At 32.9% G+C, this 17,088-nt stretch overlaps 1 protein-coding gene across 1 annotated transcript; it reads right to left on the minus strand.

The window, feature by feature from the left end:
- Positions 1-5,230: 5,230 nt before the first annotated feature.
- Positions 5,231-12,883, minus strand: Nts (neurotensin). The gene is made up of 4 exons (XM_048349638.1): positions 12,731-12,883; positions 10,537-10,598; positions 8,257-8,481; positions 5,231-5,383 (listed from the first exon to the last, which is right to left on the minus strand). Exons 1-4 carry the CDS (start codon positions 12,801-12,803, stop codon positions 5,231-5,233), a joined length of 513 nt encoding a protein of 170 aa, XP_048205595.1. The 5' UTR covers positions 12,804-12,883.
- Between the last annotated feature and the right edge of the window lie 4,205 nt (positions 12,884-17,088).

Here is a 17,088-nt window from a genome sequence, read left to right on the forward strand (position 1 = left end):
GCTTCAGTAATTGAAATGCTCACTAGAGCATTATATAAAAAAAGAGAGGAGACAAGTTCAAGAAAGGAAAATATGTGTTTCTAAAGCTATACAAGTGTTTGCTGAAACAAGTGTTCATTGTTTTCCCCCCGCCATTCAAGTCACATGTAGTTTTAACAGGATTTCACTCACTAATAGTGTGGTAACAGGGAGAGAAGAAGAAGCCTGAGTAGTAAGAAAGTGTAATTGCCAGCCAATAATAGTAGCTTCCATTTTCTGAGAAGACTTACCGTGTGCCCAGGAATGTACAAGGTACTTTTATATTGGTTACTCCTTAAGTTCTCAGAAGAGCTCCCTAAGACAGTCAATATGATCCCTATTCTTCATACAAGAATATTGAGATGGAAAGTGAATTAAACTTCTCAATGTAACTAGCATATACGACTAGTGGTAGGCTAGTCGTAGAACAGGTGGAATGATTACTGAGTCCTTTTTTTCTCTCAGTTATCTTCAAGTAGTTGTATAGTGGAAGTGTCATGTAGTAAAGCACTTTATAAATACAATGAATCTTGACCAGTGTAGTATTTTACTATTCTATACTTCAGTCTTCCTGAGAAATAGCTAATATACTATTAAGGGAGTCACTATTCTCTCTTCTCTCCACCAAACAAAATCAAAAGGAGATTAAGGAGAAGTTTCCTAGGAGGAAAATTCATCTGAGGCTCTATTGATGCAGGATCAGAAAAAGCAGAAATGAAAATGTAAGACAATGTCCACATTCAATCTCCTTGTTTTACACATAGTCTAATTCACAGTGCTTTCCCCAAATATCTGGTCTATAGCATAAGCTCAGAAAATGTTTGTTAATAAATGAATAAGGAAAATGAGTTGTAATATTCCTCTAGCTGCCACAAATAATTGGAAATAGGGATTTTTCTTTCCTATACATTAAATCCTGATTCCAATAGAGGACTATTAAAATCATGTTTATGTGTTCACTGTACAGATTGATGAGATCTGACATCCTCAAAGAAAAGTAATCACATTGAAAAGGAAAGAATGTGATAAATTGGATAGGGGAAGATAGGCATGTAAGAACACATCATTGTGAGAATATTGAAAGGGGAAACATTGATCAAGACACATTATATTCATAAACTGCTTTGTTAAATTACAACTCCTTTGTTCATCTACTTAAAAATACAAAAATAGAGTTGGTAGTAAGATTCTTTCCTAAAAATCCAACTTGTCGTTTTAGTCAACTGATCAATTAATATTTACTAAAGACTAAACATTAGACTTTTAGAGGATGTCATTTTTCTGTTGGTGTACATAAGACTAAAATTAATGTCTTGTTGATAGTTGAATTGTTAGTCTTTCTCTTAGCTGCTATCTCTCTTTGGTTAAGAGTGCCCAAAAATGTTCTCATTGCCTTGCCTGTGCCTGTATACAGGACAGAATGCACTTCACAGTCTTAAGTCATTCTTCTGAAAAAATTCACTTTTCTTTACTTGCAATGAACATCTCAACAGGAAAAAAAACAGGCAAATATGAGTAATTACATTTTTTGAGAAACATCTTAACACATTTTAAAATCCAACATTTTGAAATAGATATACTTTACAGTACCAATCATTACATTTCCCCAAAGATTAGTAAAAGTCAAGTAGTATAATTTTGTATTATTTTCAGTGAAACAAAAGTGTTCATACTTTCAGGAAGTAGGTGGTTTTCTTTTAAAGATTTTTTTTGGCATTAAATGAAAAGCTAAACTTTGTTTCATATGCAAATCAATGGAAATGAATAGTTACTAACCTTTTCAGTTCTTAAAAAAGTTAAATGAATTCCATCCTTATTATTTTCCAAGTTTAAAAATATGAAACACACAATTTTGTTGACATTTCAGTGTGGAAATTTGAAGATAAACAGGTATATTTTGTAGGATTTGAGCTGTTTGAGACTGTTCAGAAAAATTTCGTTTTGTTCTGGCTGAGCTAATTCCAGAGAGTATAGAGTATAGATTCTGTTAGATTTGTCTTAGTCACTTCATTATCATTATAGTAAATTACCTGAGGTACTTATAAAAACATAAAATATTTATTTTTGGAACACGTTCTTAGAGCCTCCAGCCCAAGAGTGGTTAGACACCTTAATTTGAGTCTCTGTTAATAGGTGTTATGGATTAGAGTGGCATAAACAACATGGCAGAGCAAGTTGTTCACTTTATGTCCAAGCAGTAAAGGAGGAAGGGGACAGTGTCTCTTAATCTCTTCTGAGCAATGACCATAATCCCCAATGAATAAAGGACCTCCCACAAGGATGCAAATTCTAGGAACAGAGACACATAGACATTGTCTCTTCTTTTTTGGTAGTGGGGATTGAATCCAGGATGTTGCACTTGGTAGGCAAGTGCCACTGAGCTACATCCCAGCCCCAAGTGCATGTCTGAAAAAGACCTGCTGTGGAAAATTATTCAAAGAGAAACCATGAGTAGGTACGTCTGGAAGAAGACATAACAGTTATTATGATGGCTGTTACTTTCTAACAATAAGGCTGAAAATGTGTATTTCTTGAATGCCCTCCTTCAAGTAATGACCTGGGTGGCCCTGGCTAGTGAGGCAGCTTAGCTCCAAACAATAGCTAAATGCCTCTACTGTGTCCTCAAGATGATGATATCGGTGTTTGAAATAACTTCACAATGTGAAGTTAGACACACATTACAGGAACTAAAGTCTCTTACCAAGTTATAAGGACGACCTTTTCCTCTCCAGAGTCGGTGGCTACAATTTAATTATTCCTGCACACATGAGATACTGGCATTATAGTAACAAACTAGTTATCATATGTGCTAAGGAAAAAAAAAAAAGATTTTTCTTCCAGAAGTGTCTGAGAAGTAGAGGTTTCCCAACCACAAAGTCTCTGATGCATAAGCAAGGCAGAACCAATGGAGGAACCAAAATAGCAGTGTGGCTGGGGAAAAGAAATGAAAATGAGGATAAAAGGGGGCAAAATCCAGGATTTTAGTCCAAGTGTAATAAAAACTGTTGTGTTTTTAAAGCCAACCTTTTCTGGTTTTTTGTTGCTTTGTTTTGTTTTGTTGCACTAGTTTTAGGCTCACAGCAAAAGTAAGAGCAGATACTGGGAGTTCTTCCTAAGATATGCCAGGCCTCCCCCTATTAAGAACATTCATGATTTACATCTAGCTTGACACTTGACTATACATTTCATGAACATGAACATATGTATGAATGACATATGCACCACCCTACTATTATTGTTGTTGTTGTTCTAAACATCCTCAGTGCTCAATCTATTCACCCTTCCCACCCCAAACAATCTCTAAAAATCTGGTATGGATTTTATGGCTTAAAAGACTGTTTCACTTGTTTCTTTGTTTCCTGATTTGAAAGTACCATGGCTTGAATTTAGAATCTCATGCCTGCTCTGATTTGCTCTGCTTGCTTGTCCATCTGTCGCTTAACCATTTGAGCCATGCTTCCAATACGGCTTTGTGTTGGAATTTTGAAGAGAGTTAAAGGCAAACTTTACCACCTGGGTTGGTTTCAAACTGCAATTCTCTAGCTCCCAGCTTCCTGTGATGCTATGTACTTGATGAGTCACTATGACATTTTAGTACTGAGTTTTAATGTATTGACTGGATATTTTGTAATTTATATATACTTTTTTTTTTAACTGAAGGTACCTACCTTGTCATCAATAAGACAATGATGGAGGGCTGGGGATATGGCCTAGTGGCAAGAGTGCTTGCCTTGTATACATGAGGCCCTGGGTTTGATTCTCCAGCACCACATATACAAAAAACGGCCAGAAGTGGCACAAGTGGCAGAGTGCTAGCCATGAGCAAAAAGAAGCCAGGGACAGTGCTCAGGCCCTGAGTCCAAGAACAAAGATTGGCAAAAAATAAAAATTAAAAAAAATAATAATAAAATAAACAAAGACAATGATGGATAAAACATTATAAATATTTCTAGGCAGCTTTTTTGATGATGAGATGTTAGCCTGATAAAGCCTTGTAGGGTGGATATTTACTGAAGCAGGGAAGTAAAGGAACCACACTAAAGAGAGAAGGGACAATTCCTCCACTGAAATGGAAGAGGAGAAAAACAATGGTAGCTGGAGGCAATTTGACTGTTCTTTGTGGAGGGAGGAGGGAGGAGGAGTGATGTGATTAATTTTCCTATGAAATTTGGATTCGATAATTCTAAAATTATCACATGAAAATAAGGAGAATTAAGAATATCATAACTAAAGAAATAAGAAGATAGGAACTAACATCAATGACAACCAGATGTGTATTTTTAAGGAATTGTAAAATTCTGTAAACCACTAAGAGTGGACCTGAGTTCTGTGATTAAAAAAAAAAATTAAATGTACTTCAGAGAAGGTGGTGCTTTTCTTCAACTTTATAAAGTTTCTCATGAAGAGACAGAAGCAAGGGAGATGAATTTAAGCAGGCATGGTTAAATTTGTGCTCTGAAGAGATAGGACAGGGAAGTGAGTATAAAAAGGGAGTCTTTACATTTTGGAACTTAGAGTGCAAATCAAGCAATGTAAAAGATAAAAGTATGACCAGAAAGTGAAGAGTCAGAAGGGGTTCGGGAAATGGATTAAACAAGATTTACAATTTTATCTACTGGAAGTAAGTCTGCAGTGAAATATGTAATTCTAGGGACTTATTTTTATTTTATTAGCTATCCCAATCACATAACACATAAAAATTTCACTTAAAGATTTTCACTAAAATTGGAACATGTTTTCATTCACCACTGTTTCAGACAGGCCCACTTTCACAACAACATCCTCTATATATTTTTTTTAAAAAGTATGAATAAGTCTTTATAAAGGGTGTATTTCTCAAAATGAAATATTAAAAGTGGTGTTATTTCTGTTTAGGGTCAGTCACATGTATGCTAGACTTTGTTATAACCTTAGTTTCATATAAATTGCCAATTATTTGACCTATCTATTCTGTGATTTGCAAAATTACAAAATATTTTATGTATATGATGATTAACACCTACTCCAATTATACATAACACATCATGCTCAAAATGTAGATTTATTTGTAAACATTTAGCCCAGCTTATGTTAATGCAGGAAAAACTCACATCTACTGAACCACAGTTGTAGAAGAGACAATATAAGTATTTTGGTCACATTTTCACATAAGTACAATTAGATATTTAGTTAAACACTAATAACAACAAGCACATGTAAGTAATCTATCTTCTCAGTAGTAGTAAGAACCCCTTTTGAGTATGTAGGGTCTTCTGGGCTTATTCTCATACAGCTGCCTTTTCAGAATGTAAGGGATTTTTCTCTTTATCACTTCCTCCTTCTCATTTTTGTCATTTCCGTTATCAAGAATATCTTCTTGAATCATCTGCAAATTGAGAGATCATATCAGAAATGTAAATGTGTAAACTCTTTCATTCCAGTTCATTGCTCTTCATTTTACCCTATTTTGTTTAAATAAAAACAAATGTATATGACTATAGATATTTTGTGAGAGATGACTATTGGTTGGCTGAGGTGAGAGGATCAGAACATGTTGTTTAGTATTCTTGGATCAGTATCTTAGTTTATCTGACAGGACCTTTTCAAAAATACTCTATATTCTTCCAGACCTATCATGAATCCCTCTAACTGAGTAGAACTGTGAATGAAAAATTTTCATTCTTGGATTTCAGATGGCAAGAGTTAAATGAATTAGATGCATGATATATCACATCCAAAATGGTATCGAATCTGAGAAATTAAGTCTGACTGTAAAAGTAATAGGGCTTAACTAAGTCAATTGTTTACTTGATTTGAAAGCCATTGCAAAGACCCATTTCTCAGTAGAGAAAGGGGGATGCTTGCCCTTCCTACCTTGCTCAATTTTTGTAGATCTCATCACAGGCAAAACTTCTATTTATAGGGCTACAATCTGTCTAGATTATGGATGCCTTTTAAACTTTGGGGGTCTCTATCACTAATACTGACACTTATATATGCACAACATCTTATCACCAAGTATTTTCTTTCAAACCACAGCTATTCAATTTCATTGAAGGAAAAGTATATACTGTCAGACAATCTAGCTTCTCAATCTTCAGTTTCTTTGTGCACAACCTATAATTACTTGTACCAGAATGGTATTATCATTTTATTTTTAAATCACTCAACATTTAAAAATACCAAAAGTTCCAATTTTAGGTGACCTTTAACTATTTGCATAATAAGATATTAAGGGTTTCCTTCTTTTCTGGATTAAATAACACATAATTGACATTTCTTGATGTTAAGACTTGTATTTTGAACTTTTATTGGCCTAAACAATATTTAAAAGAATAAACAATTTTGACGGAATTAAAATTGAAGGATGAATCATACTCTGAGTGGAATCAAAACTGTACTTTTTTTGTTTTATTCATCTGGAAAGCATCTTTTGGTTGATCAGTTAGAATAAATATTCTTTTCCACAAGACATCTCTGTAGCACAAGTTTATTATATTAGCTGGACGGTAACCTCAGATTTTCAATGCTGGTGTAAACCCAGCATATAAAACATTTAAGAAAATTTTTCTTGGAGGTTAATATGATTTTTTCTCCTACTGGAAAAAAATTAAATGTTTTTGACTTCCATTTGTCACTGATTCACTCTCCTCATCCATATCTCCAACACTTCTCAATATCTATAGTCTTCTGAAATCACATTTACCTAATAATTGTCAAATCATTTAAATTTACAATTAACTGTTTTTCATCTAAATGTAACATTTAAAGTTTAAATATTACCCCTTTAATATTATATCATTGGATTATTTCTTCAGTGGGTGAGATGGATATGAAGTTAGAATTAATTTTGGAGAATTGAACATAAGCTTGGCAATACTGAAAGGGTTGTATCTTATATACCATTATTTACCTTGTGTGACCAGAGAGGAAAACTGCAGAAAATCACTGTTCCAGCAAAACTAATTGACATCTACAACTAAAATATGGACAAAGTTTTCTGTGTTGGTTAAAGATATGCATCAGGCTAGGGGGTAAATGTTCTGATTTGGTTCATAACCATCGGATTATTAGTGTCTACAGACACTAACTCAGCTCAAATCCAGTTTTGTTATTGAAATAAAGCTTTTTTCCCTCACTGCCATCATTTTCTAACTAAAGAAGTTACCAATACTTCATAAAGAAGATTTACCCTGTACTTTATTTTAATTCTATATTATACAATTTGATTGTCTTTGTTATAAAAGGTCTAATTTGGTTGCTAAGCATGCTAGAAGTATACACTTAAATAAAATGGGAAAATGATAGAGATAGGAAGGTAGGTAGGTAGGGAAACACACATACTCATGTCCTCATATGTAAGGAAAAACAATAGAAAGGGTCCTACGAAAAAATGGAATAATGTAAGTGTGTATACATATGAGTGTGTCTATCTACATGTATATATGGGCATAAATACATATAGTTAAATATATACACATACAGGCATATGTATATACATGTATACATAAACATAGATATGGGCATACATGCCTATATATATGTATGTATACCCATATATATATACACATGGTCCAATATATATGTAGTTATGTGTGTAGCTATACAAATATATGTGTGCCTATATATGTATATATATATATGTACATGTGTATAACTGTTATCTATTTTTGTGGAAAAAAAATAAGCATTTTTATTTACCTTCTGTATTTAAATACAAAAGCTAAAAACCCATGAATACACATATCTAAGTTCCATATACATAATAGGAATCAAAAATTTTATATATTATGTCATTTTGGGTTAATATATCAAATACAAATAAAAAGTTTTCACTTGTTTCCTCATTTTGTGTGGAACTTTTTTGCATTCTCTTTGTTTATAGGTAAGTACACTTTACAGTGGTTTTAGGAAAATGTTTTGGGTTGCTTAAATTTCTTAGACATGCCTCCACTGCCAGCACTAGAAACAAAACTTGCATAAGTATGCCATCCATTTAAGCACAAACAAAACATATGGATCAAATCTGCCTTAAGATATGCCCTCCTTTTAAGATTAAAGAAAAAAATATTTTGACAAAGTCCAAATATTTGTGGGACACTTTGAAGATCTGAAAGAATAGTAACCTCAACACATGGTTTATTCTTTCTTAATATGTATAAATCTTCCTGTTATGGTATGATCAAGACATAAATATCAACACAAATGAGAGCTAAATGGTATAATGATAATTATACTCATACTGTGTTTTTCTTTTACCTCCCAATGTTGAAAGGCCCTGCTGTGACAGATTTTTTGGAGCTGGTATATGGTCAGCATTGCTTCCAAACTGAAGCCATCTACAACCATAGGGAGTTTCCTTCTTATAACAATTTCTTCTTCAGGAGCCTCTCCTGTTTCCTCAGTTTGGCCATTCAGGTTATTTATAAGACTACACACATTTAGCAGGGTCATTTTCCAAGAGGGAACATTTGCTTTACTGATCTGTAATTTAGAAAGAAAAAAATAGGAAATAATTCTATTATACTTTACCATTTCATTGTTACCTTATTCTAATACATCCAGTCTCCACGTATAACTTCATGTCACATATCAGCAGAGTATCATTACATAATAGCATTTACTTAGTACAAGGCAGTTAAACATACACACACACACATTACACATAAACAGAACAAAACAACAAGAAAATGTAAAAGGAAAATAAGAATAAAGGTATTCATATACTGTGATTAAAATGTCCAAGTACCCATTTGCTATTATTTCAGCTGTGTCTAATGAATAAGGAGCTAAAATGGTAATAATTATTTTGAAAAGCTACAGCAAGGTGAGGCCATTGAATATTTTACACATTAATAGTTCTCATGGGGTTATCACAGCTAACCAAGATATTTCTTAGTTCCAAAATTTACATTTTGTAAAATTATCTTCCTTTTCTGATGGGATGTTGACTGAACTCATAACTGACATAATCAGCACCTGCTCTACTTGTGAAAGACAATCATTAAGAAAACCTAAATAGGTTACGTAGGAGAACCTGGCTGTGACATACTTAAGAAAATATATCAAAAAGTAAGAAGATGGAGGAATGAATTAACTTTTTCCTGAAAAACTTAAAATATCTAAATTACTACAAAGAAATGTTGAGAAATAAGACAGAATGAAAGTGGTATCAAGTAAGAATTGTACCTGCATTGCTCTGCAAGTATTATACAATTGAAAATTATTATCCCTATTTCAAAAATATGAGGAGACTAGAAGTTGCAGAATAGGACTTGACAAAATAATTCTAAAGTTAATTTGGAAGGATGAATGTGGAAATATCCAATAATATGTATAAAAAGTGATAAAGACCTTGCTAGATACTGAAATGTATTTAGAGCTATAGTAATCAAGGTAATGAAGTAAAGTAGAACAAAAGATCCAACAAGAGATAATATATGAGAACGTTATCTGAGTGCATATAGCTGTGTAGCCTGTTTCAAAAGTTGTACTTATAATGCTTTGGGACACTTAACTATGAAGAAATTTGCATGTATAGCTGCATGTTTATTCAAAACTTCTTATGCCACATCACAGGCAAACAATAGAGATGTGTTAAATATAGAAGAAAATAAATTAATGTGATAAAAATACACGGAAGAATAATTTTCTCAATCTGTTGCCAGTAACAGATGTCTATAGTACACTCCATAAATGAGGGGTGGAATTTAAGTAGATAAATATATAAATTATCTTTTACACATTTGTAAATTTTATCTGGACATTTATGTATATTATATAACTATTGGTAACATCCTGAGCTAAAATCAAAATTAAGCTATATATAAAAATCTGAATGTGGTTATGTATGTGTGTAAATTCAGCACTCTGAAGTCTGAGGTAGGGAGTTCATAAACTGGAAGCCAGATTAGGCTAAACAAATGAACAAACGAAGTATTTTACAAAATGCTAATCTTCTTAATTTAGGCTTAGGCTTTTATAAAGAAAATAATAACTACTACCCCAGAGAAATATTAACACTAAAAACTTAGATAGATGATATAAACAGGAGAGTCAAAAAATTATTAATCCAAAAGTATAAGAAGGAAGTATATGTAAGGATTTCCAGCTTGGTTTCATCTCCATCACGTTTGCTTTATAGGTTGTCATACCGTGTCCTTTATAATTTAGGAAAGCCATTTTATTTCCCAAGATCAAAGAAAAAAAACAGCAAAAATCCACTTAGGTTTCATTCTGGTATTTAACTTGACTATTTAAATACTTTTCATATGTACAAGGTAATAGTGATGAGAAAATGTTCTTTTAAAACCATGCATGTATTCCCATATAATTATATGTTTAGTTAAGGTTGAAACACGGCCGGTTTTCCTCTCACTTCAACACTTTGAAAACTGTAAAATTTCCCCAAATAAAAGAGATGCCTGCCAAATAGCTTTCCAATCGTGAAGAGAATTTATTACTACAAGAAAAACACACCATGTTTTAGTGGATTATTCATCTATTCTTCAAAACTATGTTAAGGAAAAGAAAATTCACCTTTGTTGTACGCATATTGGTCAATATATCACCTTCTAATGCTTTCAGTTCCTCTTCTGAGTCTGAGGAAGATCAAAACCACGTGATTATAATATAATTATGGCATATGATGATATTGAAACCTGCACATTTGAAATTAGTCTTAAAGTCTTGTATCTTCTCTTCATGTTCACTGTATTTAAAATAGTTCCCAGAAAAAAAATTGATTAATTTTATGCTGACGTCTAGACTAGTAGAAGTATTTATAAGCAAAAGTACTAAATCATTTACTAAGAGATATTCATGATTTGCTTTATTCATGATCCATGATTGAATTGCTTTATCTCTGAATATTAGTAAAATATTTCACAACATAGATTTAATCAAATATACTTACTAGTCTATAGATTTAAAATGTACATATTGCTGCTTAGTCAATAAAATAAAAAAATATAAACACATGAGACCTTTTTAAGACAAAATAAAATGTGATTGCATACTGATACTTTTAGAATAAGTATACTGGGATTTAGTCCACTTGAGAAGTTATTTTGTCAAACACACTCTGACAGTATTAAAAATAATGCTTTAAACAAGAATTTTGGATTTTGTACATTTTGCTATTTTATCACAGCAATAAGGAAATTCTTTCAGCAGAAATATAACTCACTTTCAATTCATGTAACATAGTATTGAAAATGGGCTTCTGATCCTTTTGCAATATCCTTTCCAGGTTTCCATTAATTAATATTTCATAGAGCAGTAACATTTAGAAAAGACTTTGGCATAATAGAATCAAGTTGTGGAATGTTATGATATGTGATTAGTTGTGATAAAACAAGGTGAAACTAAACTTTGTTCTACATTTCTTGTCCTCTAACTCCTAAGAAAAGTCAAAATCACACTTAGCAAAATCATTTGGAGAAATCAAGTTATACTAGAAATGTTTTCCCTGTGCTTGGTAAAAATGCACTGTTTTTCAATAGCTATGACAAATTACATTAATAATGTTTGGAAAGTATGTGCCAAAATCACCACAAATTTTGACTTATCACAGGAAGCAGTTTCAAGAGCCAATAGACATAGTCTATAATTGATAACCTATTTTTCCACATACTACATGCTGTCTAATCTTCTTAACTATTAGACAGAACTGCAATTGTGGAAAAGTTGGTATCTTCAAATCCTCTTCTAATGATCAAATGAATAAAAGTATTTTAAACAAAAAACAGTTGTACATGCTGGAAGAATTTAATAGCATCTGAAAAATCACAGTGTGAGTGAATTAACCCTTCCTATGTCATATTTATGAAGTAAAAATCTATGATAGCATAAAAATAGTTTACATATTTTGCTTCTTTCTCCTATAAGACTATTTTGCTTTGATATTAGTCAATTATTTTCTATTTTAATTAAAGCAATCATCATGTATCATGTTATTTCTTTAAATATCAGACTAGCTACTACCTAATTTCTCTTAAACTAACAATCGACACTTTAAAGTCATAACACTCTAAACTAAAGCATTCCCATTAATATGAAAGCACCAATTTTCCAATTATATCTTGTATTAATGTAATAGAGATGCAAAAACCCTATTATGTTGATATCATATCTATTTCCACATAGACTATAAAATGTATAAAGGACTTGGAACAATCCATTTTTCTGCATATAAAATTCTACAAGTTATATTTGTCATTTATTTAGCTTTTTCTTTCTTTTCAGCATCCTAATCCACAGAGTTAGATAATTTATTTGAGGGCAAAGATAAAGTTAGATGAGCGAAACACATGCCTGCCTAATAGAATGTCTGAGGATAATAGTAAAACATTTTGAATGGAATGAGCTCTAATAAGTAGTTGCAACCTTGACAGGTACCTCCTCTACATTTCTCATTAGATAATTACTAGTATAATTCAAAGTTTTATCTTCTATATCACCCCCCCCCCATCTAGTGGTTGTAATCCCAAAGGGGGAAAAATAAACATACTGTGTTTCACTGAAATTCCTTTTATTGCTTTAGAGATTTTTAAAAGAAGATAATAGACCATCCGGTTCTTATGAAGACAGTGAAAGAAGGTACACACAGTTACTATTACAAAAGGGCAGTAAGGGAGACACCATTCTCTTGGAAACATTAGCCTAAGTAGCAAGACAGTGCAAAAAAAAAAAAAAATCACTTCAGGGAGTAGCAAAAAGCAGTTAAGCTTACCTGAGCACAGACTCCAGGAGCTGAAAGCCAAGAGCATCATGCATACGAGCTGGATTTTCATCCCTGCCATCATCTGCAGCCTTCTGGTAAAAGAAGCCAACAAAAGTCAGAGAGATAGAGAGAGAGCTCTCTCCGGTGCTTTCTCTTGCTTTCAGCAGGTTTTGCAAGCGAGTGAACTATGAGAGATACTCTGGTCATCCCCTATATATATGTACAAGCAGCATGATTATGTCATAACCATGAGCCATGAGGATTATCTTTTCAGGATGTGCCCTGCATTCATCTCCATCCTCTGCTCTCCCCACTTCCTCCTCCCCTTCCCCTCCATCCTTCATCTCCTCCCCCTCTCCTGAACCTTTAGTGAAAGTGACATATCTTCTCTAATTGCCATTGTTGCTCAGGATTTCTGACTCACAGGAGTCTTTCAAAAAGCACTGCCATATACAGCATACTGGATACTGGAGAGAAACACACACACATACACACACACACACACACACACACACACACACACACTTCATTCTTTCCCCATTTCCTCTCCAGTCCCCACTTCAAGAATTTGTCATTTTGTGAAATATAAGACCTGCTCTTCTGAATACTTAGGCAGAATCTTCAGAATGATAACAATGATTCCTTAATCTTAGAAGCCTTTAAAGAGTTAATGTACTGGTATCTCTAACTTCTGAGTACATGTGTTCTTTCTAAACTAATGCAGATTTTAGATTATGCATGCTAGGAGAGGCAGAAAATCAGGTATAATATTGGATATACACAAAAGAATTTAGATAAAAGAAAGAGATCATTATAAAAGAAAGAATAGTTCCTCCAAGGAATAGGATTGTTGTTCTATAAACTAGAGAAAACTTTATTATAAGGGATTAAGAAAATCACTGAATTGTATGTGCTAATTTTGCATGAATGTCTGAGGAAAACAATTTTTGTTAAATGTGCTTAGATTTTTAAATGTGTATTGCTATATTAGTTTTTTCCATAAATCTTTATTCTATGTTGATTATTTCTTTTAAAGTCTATACTGATGTTATGTTTCCTTTTCACACACACACATTATATTTTGTCTACATTTCCAATACTTCATTAACTTTCTTCCCTGGTCTAGTCCTGCTCTTAATATAAAAACAAGCCTTAGTGCTTTTAGGAACAGGAAAATCCTACAAAGTTATCCTCTACCAGAGTTATTTCTAAGTCAAAATCTTCACATACTTAATGAAATTACTTGACACTCATTCCTTCTCTCAGTTCTTGAAGAAGAATTGCCTCTTGGGGCAAAGTTTTCTTCCTGAATGAGGTATTTCAGGAATCTGAGCACTGCTTGGGAGCAGGAAGGGGGAGCAGGAGGGAGGGGGGTAATTTAGAGTGTCTGAGATTTCCTTAATTTGTAAAGAAATCAATAATGCAGGGATAATTAAGAGTAAAAACAGCTAGAATGATTGGTATTACACAGTATTATCATAGAGATTAAACTTCTCATTTGATTTCTAAACTTAAGGAGACAATTCTAATATTTTAATAGCTATTTTATATAGACAACAGTCATTCATAGGATTTAATATTCAGAAATCAAATAGTGTATGATATGTAGTTATTTTCAATTAGTACTGAATCTCACATAAAACAAAATATTGGACTTTACTTGTGAAAACTTTTCTAAAATATAATGGTTGTTAAGGAACCAGGAAACATCTCTAGAGTATTTTATTTCCCACCACTAGGGGGCAAAATGTTTTAAAAGTGGGTTAGTTACTCTGAGGTCTGCTTCTACTTCTCTCCTTATGCCAGAATTCTTTGAAAGCTTCTTTGATGAAGTAATTTTTAAAAATTATACATTATTTGCATAATATTTAAATTAGTTGCTTTCTCCTCTGCTGGAACTGCAAGCACAAAGAATAATCTTTTAAAAGGTGTGATAGCTATCTCTGTAATCTTATCTGAGTATATTGGAAACTGTGTTTACTGGTATTGGAAGTAGGAAATTCAAAGGGAATACCAAATTTGAGAGACACAGGGTAAAAAAAGAGAAATAACTACAAAAGCAATACTTGCAAAACTGTTTGGTGTAAGTGAACTGAACACCTGGGGGGGGAGGGAAATGGGGGAGGGAGGGGGGCATGAGGGACAAGGCAACAAACAGTACAAGAAATGTATCCAATGCCCAACGTATGATACTGTAACCTCTCTGTACATCAGTTTGATAATAAAAATTTGAGAAAGAAAAAAAAGAAAAGCACTGGCTTAATAAATTAAAAAAAATAAATAAATAAAAGGTGTGATAGCAGCCTAATAGTAAAAAAAAGAAAGTATGATTTCTTTGTTTTTCAATAAGGGAGTGAGTTTTTCAAGAATGGAAGCTCAGGAAAATGTTGCTAACATGTATTCCTTATTAATTAAAAAAGAGGACAAAATAATGGAAATGCATGTTAATTATATAATCTTGATATTAACTGAATGTCAGAATCTTTTGGGATATATATTAAATCCAAAAGAGTTGTGGAACTTTTGTTAACTGATGTCAAATTATTCCAAATTAATCAGATGCATTATACTATATTTCCTTTGGATAGAAAGAATACTGTGCCATTTTTCCTATTAAAATCATGATGTGATATACTTTGATCTCTAGTTGATACTTTTTAAATGTGATAACATTTCCACTTAGACTTCACTTATTAGGGCTACAAAAAAAAAAACAATTAAACAGTCTGCATTAGAAGAGAAGATTAGCGTGAATATGTGCATTTAAAAATATCCAAAGGGGCAGGAGTATGGCCTAGTGGTGGAGGGCTTGCCTTGTATACATAAAATATACAAGAAATCACCCAATTGAGGCTTTAAGCAGCAGTTCAGACACTTTTCCCTTGAGATGATTGAACTACTTTCTACTTTTAAGGGCATCACTTGAAATCCTTCTGGATTTCACTGGGCTTTAAAGGAAATTCATAGGAGTTTGAATCCTGTCTTTTGACAGTAGTCTTGTGTAAGACTTCCAGATTAAGGTTCACTCTTTTTTTTTTTTCTTGCTTCTTTTTTTTTTCTTATTTATTGTCAAAGTTATGTACAGAGAGATTAAGGTTTTATACGTTAGGCATTGGATACATTTCTTGTACTGTTTGTTACCTTCTCTCTCATTCCCCCTCCCCCTCCCCCTTTCCCTCTCCCCCCCCCCAGGTGTTGTTCAGTTGGTTTATACCAAACAGTTTTGCAAGTATTGCTTTTGTAGTCGTTTGTCTTTTTATCCTTTATCTCTCAATTTTGGTATTCCCTTTCACTTTCCTAGTTCTAATACCAGTATACACAGTTTCCAATGTACTCAGATAAGATATAGTGACAGTGCAGGTACAACCACAGGAAGGGGATACAAGAGGATCAGCAACAATAGAAGCTACGATTTCACATGGCATGTTGAAAATAATTACAGCAGTGATATATCACTCGTTTCCATAACACGGAGTTCATTTTACTTAGCATTGTCATATGCATTCATAGGGGCATAGCTATTAGGCTCTTGTGATCCTCTGCTGTGACTAGCCTCAACCTGTGCTCACTTTAAATGTTCTTAACATTGATTTATCCTGGTAGTGGCTAATGGAGGGTTCTCTACAGAATGTAATTTCCAAGTTTCCGTTGTCAGTCATTTTTCTTTTAAAGATATTGGCTCAAATTAATCAGTAGAGACACCCTAAGTATTGACCATTAGAAAGAGTAGTCTATAGGATTGTATATTAGGAGACAGAAAACAAACAAAAAAAAATTCAAAGCTACCTATAACCAATAATTATTCACATCCCTAAGATTTTGTATTGTACCTAAGGAAGCTTACAATGTCATTAGCAGTTTTCTGAGCTCTCTAATATTTCCCTACTTAATAGCTACACTTTATATTGTCATGTTGCTATTGAGAAATCAAGTTCCATCTTACTTTGACCATATAGTCTCTCTCTGTGTGCTAATAGTTTCCATTTTAAAAAGAATATGTTTTATGATCTTGTCATAATAAACCTTTCCAGGTTGGAATCCAGAAATGTCTGCTTCTACTCTGCCTAGTTTCTTCTAAATGCCCATCACCCACTACTTAACCCACGTGTGATAAAATTACCAGAAGGAAAGGATGTTCTGTATTTATTCCCTCAAGTTTCACAGTTCATAATTAGCCAAAACACATTCACTGAAGTGAATTAAAACACACACTGTTTTGGCTAATTTATGTATTCTTTCTGCATTTTAATTTTTATCAATCCATTATACCACACTTCTTAAATCTTCCTTGTAATGTTAGTCATCATAGTTTGTATCTTTTTTATTTTATAAAGTTAATTACTTTTATTAGCTTTTCTTACCTTGAC

The sequence above is a fragment of the Perognathus longimembris genome, chromosome 1 (assembly GCF_023159225.1).
Source record: "Perognathus longimembris pacificus isolate PPM17 chromosome 1, ASM2315922v1, whole genome shotgun sequence".
Classification (NCBI taxonomy): Eukaryota; Metazoa; Chordata; class Mammalia; order Rodentia; family Heteromyidae; genus Perognathus; species Perognathus longimembris.

Bases quoted from the DNA above. Each gene is read 5' to 3' on its own strand.
- Nts (XM_048349638.1), bottom strand. From the start codon at position 12,803: ATGATGGCAGGGATGAAAATCCAGCTCGTATGCATGATGCTCTTGGCT. The intron at 10,599-12,730 runs GTAAGCTTAACT...GATCTTCCTCAG, and splicing joins CTCCTGGAGTCTGTGCTCAG to ACTCAGAAGAGGAACTGAAA. The intron at 8,482-10,536 runs GTGAATTTTCTT...TCTAAATTACAG, and splicing joins CCAATATGCGTACAACAAAG to ATCAGTAAAGCAAATGTTCC.